Below are 9,474 nucleotides of genomic sequence, written 5' to 3' on the forward strand. Positions count from 1 at the left end.
CTTTCCCTTCACATACACATCTGCCATGTCCATTAAATGCTGTTACCTAGGCACATCAAGAGGGCAACGTGGCCTGAAATCTCCACTGCAGTCGAGAAGCTGGTTTGACAGGGGGTCCCCTACCCACTCCAGGGACTCCACTGGGCCTGTATAAAGCAGCACCGGTAACGCAGTGATGGTGGGAACCACATGCAGAAGCCCCTCAGCACAGTTATAGATTCAGACAATGGTGTTAAGGATCTGACATTGGCAGACAGCCTGTTCTTTGGGTGGGTCCCAAGATGCTTCTCGAGAGTCTCCGTCTGTACAAACCACATGCGTGTGAATCGCTCTGTGAAATGCAGCCAGCTCTGGGGTGGGAAGGAAGCTTGGCACCAGCTGAACGGCACCCAGCACAACAGCTCCCGTGGAGCAGGGACCATGAAAGACAAACCAGGTTCTTTTCTGAGTGCAGATCGCGGGGACCATGAAAAACAAACCACATGCTCTTCCAAGCGCAAAGCACACTTCTTCAACCCGGCCTTCACTAATGCACAGATGACATCACTGAAACACACACATAGATTCATAGATTCTAGGACTGGAAGGGACCTCGAGAGGTCATCGAGTCCAGTCCCCTGCCCGCGTGGCAGGACCAAATACTGTCTAGACCATCCCTGATAGACATTTATCCAACCTACTCTTAAATATCTCCAGAGATGGAGATTCCACCACCTCCTTAGGCAATTTATTCCAGTGTTTAACCACCCTGACAGTTAGGAACTTTTTCCTAATGTCCAACCTAGACCTCCCTTGCTGCAGTTTAATTTCCTTGTGGAGAGAAAAAAGACGGAACCATCGATGCTAATCACATTGCTTCGAGCATCATTAGAGGTGCCCAGATACCGGGGCGATGGGCTCAGTATAAGAACCTGAAAAGATACACACACAGGGAGAATGCTGATACCCTGTTGTAAATAAAGCAGCCATCCCAAATAAAACTAGCCAATAAAACCCCTACACCATGCCTTTGTGCTAGGTCAGTATGGACCACAGGCATCAACAGCTGTGATCTCTATACTCCACGTTGTTTATTACAACCCATAGGAGATTTTCGCTGGGCCCATGTTCTCCTCCCAGTTCATTTGTCAGATCGCCACTGTAAGATCTTGGGAGCAGCGCTTGCCTATTATGGTGCAAAGGTCCAGCTCCAAACGCCAGCAGGCCTTGATCGCTAGACAGTGCCACAACACAGGCAGAGGGGACAGATCTCAACCATGCCATTGCCTTTCACTGAAAAGCCTCTTCGGAAATTTGCAACTCAACAGCACCCACAAGCTGAGGTTTAAAAGCCCTGGTTAATCAGTGTTGCTGGAGGAAAAGCCAGACCCCAATTCCCAGGGGCCGGCCTGCAGCTCTCTGGGCTGCCTCGACCTGCTGAAGTGCAGGAGTTAGCGAGTTTTTCAGCACCATCAACAGCTCCTTGCTCAAACGCCCTTGGGGTAACGCGAGCCTAGCACTGACCAAGAGCAGGTTGTTTTGTTGGGCCCAGAAATAGCCCGCCAGGTGGCCCCTCGAGCTGGATCAAATTTGCATCCCTTTTGTTATCTCAGGACAAACGTATCCATTATTCAGCCGGTGCAACTCAAGAATTCGCCCCTAAATACTTCAAAGAGGCGCCTTCCAGTGCCTGCTTGCTCGACTAGGATCTAATTACAGATCTATGCCTGGCACTGGGCTATTATCTAACTTCGGCTGCTTGCTATTCCACTGGTGAAAGCTTCAGCCCTAACGGAGGGACAAACATCCTCTGTTTCAGTCACTGTAGTGGGCTAGTGGCTGTCACAGTTGGAAATAAACCCCACAAGTGACATTCTTGGAATGTATCTGCTCTCCGCCCGCCCACCGCAGTGGGAATAAAAACGTTTGATTTCATTCAAACATCCTTCCTGAGAATAAAAAGAAATGTACCACAAAAAGGCACCATGACCTGAGGGGTAGCCTAGTGACCAGTGCTGAGGCCTGGACACCAGGATTCCTGGGTTCCTGGGCATTTTGTTGTCTTTTGAATCTCATGCCTCCTTAGGGGAGAGGGATAGCTCAGGGGTTCGAGCATTGGCCTGTTAAACCCAAGGTTGTGAGCTTAATCCTTGAGGGGGCCACTTGGGGATCTGGGGCAAAATCAGTACTTAGTCCTGCTAGTGAAGGCAGGGGGCTGGACTTGATGATCTTTCAAGGTCCCTTCCAGTTCTAGGAGATGGGATATCTCCATTAATTTTTTAGACAGTTGGACTCCCCTCTACCTTGGAGTGGCCCCTTCTTCCCTTCCCCTATTAGCCAAAGCTGCAAAGCCAAATGAGGGAGCCAGTCAAGGGGGAAAACCTTTAGCAGCAAAACAATGTAACTAAGGAGACCCTGCCCATGCGCACCCTGAAGGCTTTGGGGTCCCTGCTGCTGCTTTGGAGGGAGGCACCTGGAGGTGGCTGAAATGTAGACAGTGATTACAGAGCTCAGAGGTAGGGCCATTGTGAGCAACAAATTACCCAAAGCGACTTCCCGGTATGTATAGTAAAAAAGCAAAATCATGAATGTCCCTTTTAAAAATATAGGCCCTTCAGCCCCAGCGCCTCAAAGGTATTTAGGCGTGAGGCCTATTGATTTCAATCTCACCGATCGATTTCAACAGGAGTTAGGTGCCTGAAGACCGTTGAGAAAGCCCAGCGTGTAACAGTAATACCAAACTCTCACTCCGGGCTTGTCTACACATACTGCACCACACCAGTGCAGACAGGGCCGGCTCCAGCTTTTTTGCTGCCCCAAGTGGTGAAACGAAAAAAAAGAAAAGAAAAAAAGATAAAGCCGATCTTTGGCCACAATTCGGCAGCGGGTCCTTCGTTCCCTCTCTTCCTCTTCGGCGGCACTTCGGCGGCAGCTCAAAGAGGAAGAGAGGGACTGAGGGACCCGCCGCCGAATTGCCGCTGAAAACCCGGAAGTGCCGCCCCTTTCCATTGGCCGCCCCAAGCACCTGCTTCCTTCGCTGGTTCCTGGAGCCGGTCCTGAGTGCAGCTGTGCCGCGGTGTGCTTTAGTGGAGACGCTACTACGCAGACGGGAGAATAAGAAACATAAGAACATAAGAACGGCCGTACGGGGTCAGACCAAAGGTCCATCTAGCCCAGTATCCTGTCTACCGACAGTGGCCAATGCCAGGTGCCCCAGAGGGAGTGAACCCAACAGGCAATGATCAAGTGATCTCTCTCCTGCCATCCATCTCCATCCTCTGACAGACAGAGGCTAGGGACACCATTCCTTACCCATCCTGGCTAATAGCCATTAATGGACTTAACCACCATGATGTCAAGTATCAGGGGGTAGCCGTGTTAGTCTGTATCTACAAAAACAACAAGGAGTCTGGTGGCACCTTAAAGACTAACAGATTTATTTGGGCATGAGCTTTCATGAGTAAAAACCTCACTTGCATCCGAAGAAGTGAGGTTTTTACTCACGAAAGCTTATGCCCAAATAAATCTGTTAGTCTTTAAGGTGCCACCAGACTCCTTGTTGTTTTAACCACCATGAATTTATCCAGTTCTCTTTTAAACTCTGTTATAGCCCTAGCCTTCACAACCTCCTCAGGTAAGGAGTTCCACAAGTTGACTGTGCGCTGCGTGAAGAAGAACTTCCTTTTATTTGTTTTAAACCAGAACTTCCTTTTATTTGTTTTAAACTGTGCTCCCACTGGCATAGTTAATCCACCCTGTAGCAATGTAGTTTTACCAATGTACGTTTGTAGTGTAGAGCTGGCCTAAGAGACACAAGGTGGGTGAGGCGTTATCTTTTAATGCACCAACTTATGTTGGTGGAAGGGACAAGCTTTTGAGCTTCACAGAGCTCTTCTTCAGGTCTGGAGAGCGTCCAAGCTCAATACAAGGCAGGCCAGATTGTTAAGCAGGAGGGTTCACAGGAGTTGCAGGAGACCACTTAAAATGAAGCAGGCAATTAACATCTCTGAAGTGGGAGGACGATGGAGGGCTAGTAGGCAGCAGGGTGTGTTACAAATTGTTGTAATGGCCCATAAAATCACTGTCCCTGATTTTAGTGTCGAGCAGAATTACGAATTTAAGCACTCAGACTCATCTTTTGAAGATGTGGTGCCGGTTTCCTTTGAGGAGGACTAAGCGATCAGAGAGGGAGGGGTCGCTGGGTGAAAAGGGTGTTTTTGTCTTTTATCCTTTTTCTGCCTGAATTCATTTGAGAGTGCAGCGAGTGTCCGGTTTCACCCCCATGGCTGCCGTTGGGACCAAACGAGGTACAGCACATGTTGATATAGGCATGTGTAGGACCCACGGATGTAGAAAGGTGTGAGGCGGAGGGTATTGATCACCAGAGCTCTTACACCATAGCTGGCCAACAAACTCATTGGGCTTTAGAGCCAAGTTTTAATTGCAGGAGAGGAAGGGAGCCTGCCTGTTTGTGTCTGTTCGCCGCCCCTAGCCCTCTGCCGTGGCCACAACCCAGGAACACTGAACAACTACATATGGGGGGAGAGTCAAGCAAAACAAAGGTCTCCGGCAGCGCGAGCGATTCGAGGAAACACCCCCCTGGCCTGGGAGTGCAATTCCCACCTGCACACCTCGAGGCTGCTCCCGCCTTTGCAGCGTCCACGCAGCCCGCACTGGGCTCCGGACTCGGAGCCTGGAGCCGGGTTTTGCGGGCGGCCGGCGGCTGGCTCCGGGCTCCGCCCCGCCCCCCTGCATGGCTCGCTCCGGGGCTGCAGGCAGCGTCGGCTGGTTGGCGGGCTCCCTGGGGGGGGGGGGGGGGGGGCCCCCCCCGCAGCGTTTCTCGGCTCTCCAAGCACGGCCCTGGCGGGAAGGGCTGTCTGCCCGGAGCTCCAGTTCCCAGCCCTGCCGGGCTGGCATCGCTTCTTCTCCAGCCCATGCATTATTCAGCGCTTGCCTGTGAAACCCTAGCCTGGGGGGGGAGGATCACTTCTGCCCCTGGACCACGGGGCCAAGCTGGGTGGCGTGTTCCCTCCTCCCCACCCCCAGCCTCCCGGATGTGGGGGGAGCATTGCAGGCTTGATTTCGGAGCTCAGCGCTGTGGGGGCCGGAAGCTATTCAGCCCCCGGGGGGAATGCGCCCACGAACCCCGCTAGGGCTGCAACTCGCCCCCTCCCCCCAAGATGGATCACTGCGACATGCGGTCCCGCGTGGGGCTCTGGCCACCCCCCAGCTCTGAGCCACTGGCCCTGTTGGGGTTACAGTGACCCCCCCATGCTCACCCCGAAGGCTTTGGGGTCCCTGCCCCCCTGCACGGGCGGGCAGCCGAGCCCGACTCAATCCAAGTTTGCAGCAAGCAGCTCCCCTCCCGGGGAACAGCCACCATGGGGGGGAGACCGCAGAGCAACGGCTTGGGGGGGGGCTGCCCCTTCCCCGCACCGCCCCCAGCTCTCACCGCAGCAGCGGGCGCTGCAAGGACGGGGGGGGGGCACCTGACCGCTCCCGCGAGCCCCAGGGACTGGCAGAGGGCGGGGCGTGGGGGGGGGGGACAGTTTATGAATGGAATTCTCCAGTGGGAACCCAATTACTATGCCGCGCGACGCTCCTCGCCCCACAGGTGATTGGCTCCTGCGTCTCATTGACGTCACCCAGCAGCGAGCCAGGAGGAGCCGCAGGCTCAGGCAGTGGCAAAAAAAAAAAAAAAAAAAAAAGGGAGTGAGTCACCCCCCAAAAGCGGCTAATTCACTATAACTCCGCGGCGTCTCCCCCAGCCCCGGCTCTCGGCAGCTGCCCATGGAACGGAGCCCTCCGCCTGCATCCTGCGAGCAGGACCGGAGCATCCGCAGCGGAGCCGCGAAGGATCCAGGCGGACTTCCCTGCCCCAGCGCCCCAGGTGAGGAGCCCCGCTCTGCATTGGGGGGGGGGGGGGAGCCCTTTTTGCGTGCCCCTCCATGGCAGCCCTAGAGCCCCGGGAGCGTTAGAACTTGCAGAAGAACCAAATAAGGTTTACAAGGAGGATCGGGGTGCTATAGGCATTGCCCCCCCCCCCCATGTAACGCAAAGTCTCGCTCCACGAGCTGGCAAGTCGGAGCAGACAAGGGTCTCATGTTAACCTAGAGACTGGGTTTATAATCGATCTGAGGGGGCAGCTTTCCAGGTAGAGAACTGCATTAAAGATGCAAAGGACACTGGGAGGGGGGGAAACAACCCCCAACCCAGCAGCCACCCAGGAGCAGTAAAGAAGGGTTTTCAGCACTCCTGCTACAAATTCAGATGCATGGCAGGATTGAGAAAGCAGCTCTTTGGCGGGTGACAGCTCTCGGGGATAGATCTGCCAGAGCCCAAGCAAGGGCTGGAGCAGTAAAAGGAAAAAAAAAAATGTAATCAGGCTAATGGTCAGAGACTTGACCCCCACCCTGCTCTTTCCACTACCGAGATTTAGCTCTAGAAACTTTACAGCGTCAGCAGTTAGGGCTAAGTTAATAAAAGCCCCTGGGAGGCAAAGCACGTAGTTCCAGCTGGGGAGTATGTATTCACTGCAATTGTGCACCGCCTGCAGCTCAGGGCAAGCAAACACAGGCAAGGAAACAACTGGAGGAGGGAGTTTCCTGCCCCCTCACCCTCTCCACCCACCCACCCCCTTTTTTTGCCTACTCAAAAAAGGAAAAAAGGGCAAAACTGACCAGAAATATCCTCACCGTAGGAGCAAATGGTGAGCATGCCACACACCTGGGTAGCTTAAATCAATTGATCCTGCCCTGTAGCCTACCGTGTAAGCCTTGATCAGAGCCAGCTTTTGGGAAAGCCAATGGGAAGCAAGGTGGGTGAGCCTGCCCCCCCAAATCTGCCACCAAAAGAGACTGGACACGGATCAGTGCTCAGATGCTCATGAGTAAAACAAGTCAGTTTGCATGCCAGAGCCTTTGTATGTGCAGGATGCCACTAAATGAAAATTGGCGCTATGCCTTCGCAGGTCACACCTGGACGTCATGAACAAGGACATGTCCTACAACTCCACTGAAGACGAGCAGGGCTGGTTTGCAGCCAGTAATGGCAGAAGCAGCTCCTTGAACCTGGACTCTATGGTGCAACCTCTTGCCCTGAATCCCTGGGATGTGGTACTTTGCATCTCTGGGACCATCATCTCCTGCGAGAATGCGATTGTGGTAGCCGTCATATTTTACACCCCTGCCTTCCGGACTCCAATGTTCCTGCTCATTGGGAGTCTTGCCATTGCTGACTTCCTGGCCGGCCTGGGGCTGATATTCCACTTTGCCTTTGTCTATTGCATCCAGTCGCAGGTGGTGAACCTCATCACTGTGGGGTTACTGGTGACCTCATTCACTGCCAGCGTGGGCAGCCTGCTGGCCATCACCGTCGACCGCTACCTTTCCCTCTACAACGCACTGACTTACTATTCAGAAAGGACGGTCACCAGGACTTACATCATGCTGATCCTGACCTGGGGGTTTTCCATCTGCTTTGGGCTGCTGCCTGTCATGGGTTGGAACTGCTTGAAAGACATCTCCACCTGCAGCATCGTGAAGCCCCTGACCAAGAACAACCTCATCATCCTCTCCATCTCCTTCTTCATGGTCTTTGCAGTGATGTTGCAGCTCTACGTACAGATCTGCAAGATAGTTTGCAGGCACGCCCACCAGATCGCTGTGCAGAGACACTTCCTGGCCACCTCACACTACGTCACCACCAGGAAAGGCATCTCCACCTTAGCTGTCATCTTGGGGACTTTTGCTTCTTGCTGGCTGCCCTTTGCCATTTACTGCCTCCTGGGAGATTACACCTACCCAGTCCTCTATACCTACATGACCATCCTCCCTGCTACCTACAACTCCATGATTAACCCCGTTATCTATGCCTTCAGGAACCAAGAGATCCAGAAAGTGCTGTGGACTGTGTGCTGTGGGTGTTTCTCTTCCACAATGCCTTTCAGGTCCAGATCTCCAAGCGACGTCTGACTCATCAGCCCTCGGTCCAAAGACCCATTTGCACACGATGTTCCCCTTTTTGCACAACCACAGAGATTTTGTGAGAGCTCTTAAAGATTCTGTGTCTCCTATGATTCCCCTTCCCTTGTGTGCATGAGCTGCTCTCTTCCTTTATTTTTCCACTTTTAGAATTTACGGAAGAAAAAAAATATTTATTTTTTATCCATAATAAATAAATAAATAAAATATGTATATTTGTGAGTGTGCGAGAGATCCTCCATAAATATTTTCTTTGACACAATATTTATGGTGCATTTTTTTTAAAGACAGAATATCTTTTTGTTCTTTTGGCTTTTATACAGCCTGGTTAATTACCTCAGCTCTTCAGATATTATTTTCTACATTCAAAGATCCATTGTTTCCCCTGTAACAAGGGACCAGAACCAAACCAGCTTTTTTTTTAAAAATATTTATGCATTATTTATTAATTTATTGTTATTTATGACCAGCTTTTTCAAGACAATAGATTTTTCTGAACTCTGTAGTTTGCTGCCCTCTTGTGTTCACTCTGTTTTAATACAAAAACTAATGGTGGCTCCTTTTGCATGTTGAGTACCCTGGGTGGTATTAGGTAATGGAATGTTTTAACTGTATCAAATATAGACAACTGGAGCGAAAAAGGGAATGCCGCAATATTAGACTGTGCCTATAAAAACCCAAGGGCTCAGATGATCCAAGTTGCTTTCTAAACCATTGCACTAGAGACTATTCAATTAACTAAAGTTTCTGTCCCAAGAGAGACAGATTGCACGTGTTCAACTGGCCAAATTCAGATTCAGAGGACAGCTATTCAGTGTACTGTACGTTCTTCAGGTTTGCATGAACCTGGAAAGGAAGTGAATGTAAGAGGCACTTTGGACATTTGAAATCTCACTGCATTGTTGCACAGACTCTTGTTCCATGTGATTTGGAAAGTACTGTATTCTTGTTTACAATTGTAAGAGAAAAATAAAGATAATTTGTGATACAACACGTGGCTGCTACTTGATTTGTGTGGGAGGGAGATAGTGGAAGATCACTGTCAGGGCTGGCTTCAGGCACCAGCTTAATAAGCAGGTGCTTGGGGCGGCCAAGGGAGAGGGGCGGCACCTGCGGCAATTCGGGGGCGGCAGGTCCCTCACTCCCTCTAGGAGCGAAGGACCTGCCGCCGAACTGCCGCCTCCGATCGCGGCTTTTTTTTTTTTTTGCTTGGGGCGGCAGAAATGCTGGAGCCGGCCCTGATCACTGTGGGTGAAGGGAGTAACTGGAAAGAGACCGCTTCATCCTCAATAAATTACAAAGTGTTGGGTCCAATTAATGCCACCTTCATCATAGACTCTAGAGACTGAAAAGAAGGGTCAGAGGCCCCAGCCCATCTCCCTGGAGCCAATGCAGGATTCTTCGCTATGGCCCATTTTCTAGAGTTTTGGCCAATCTTGTAAAATATCCCAAGTAATAGTGCTTCCCTCTGTCCTCCTGGGAGACACGTCCGTTGTTGCCTAACACATCTAGC

General features: G+C 51.6%; 1 protein-coding gene across 1 annotated transcript; it reads left to right on the plus strand.

Moving 5' to 3' along the window:
- Positions 1 to 5,727: 5,727 nt before the first annotated feature.
- Positions 5,728 to 8,978, plus strand: GPR3 (G protein-coupled receptor 3). Its single transcript, XM_034754368.1, has 2 exons — positions 5,728 to 5,869; positions 6,950 to 8,978. The coding sequence occupies exon 2, from the start codon at positions 6,966 to 6,968 to the stop codon at positions 7,950 to 7,952; it is 987 nt and encodes a 328-aa protein (XP_034610259.1). The 5' UTR covers positions 5,728 to 5,869; positions 6,950 to 6,965; the 3' UTR covers positions 7,953 to 8,978.
- Positions 8,979 to 9,474: the final 496 nt, after the last annotated feature.

The sequence above is a fragment of the Trachemys scripta genome, chromosome 20 (assembly GCF_013100865.1).
Source record: "Trachemys scripta elegans isolate TJP31775 chromosome 20, CAS_Tse_1.0, whole genome shotgun sequence".
NCBI classification, from domain to species: Eukaryota; Metazoa; Chordata; order Testudines; family Emydidae; genus Trachemys; species Trachemys scripta.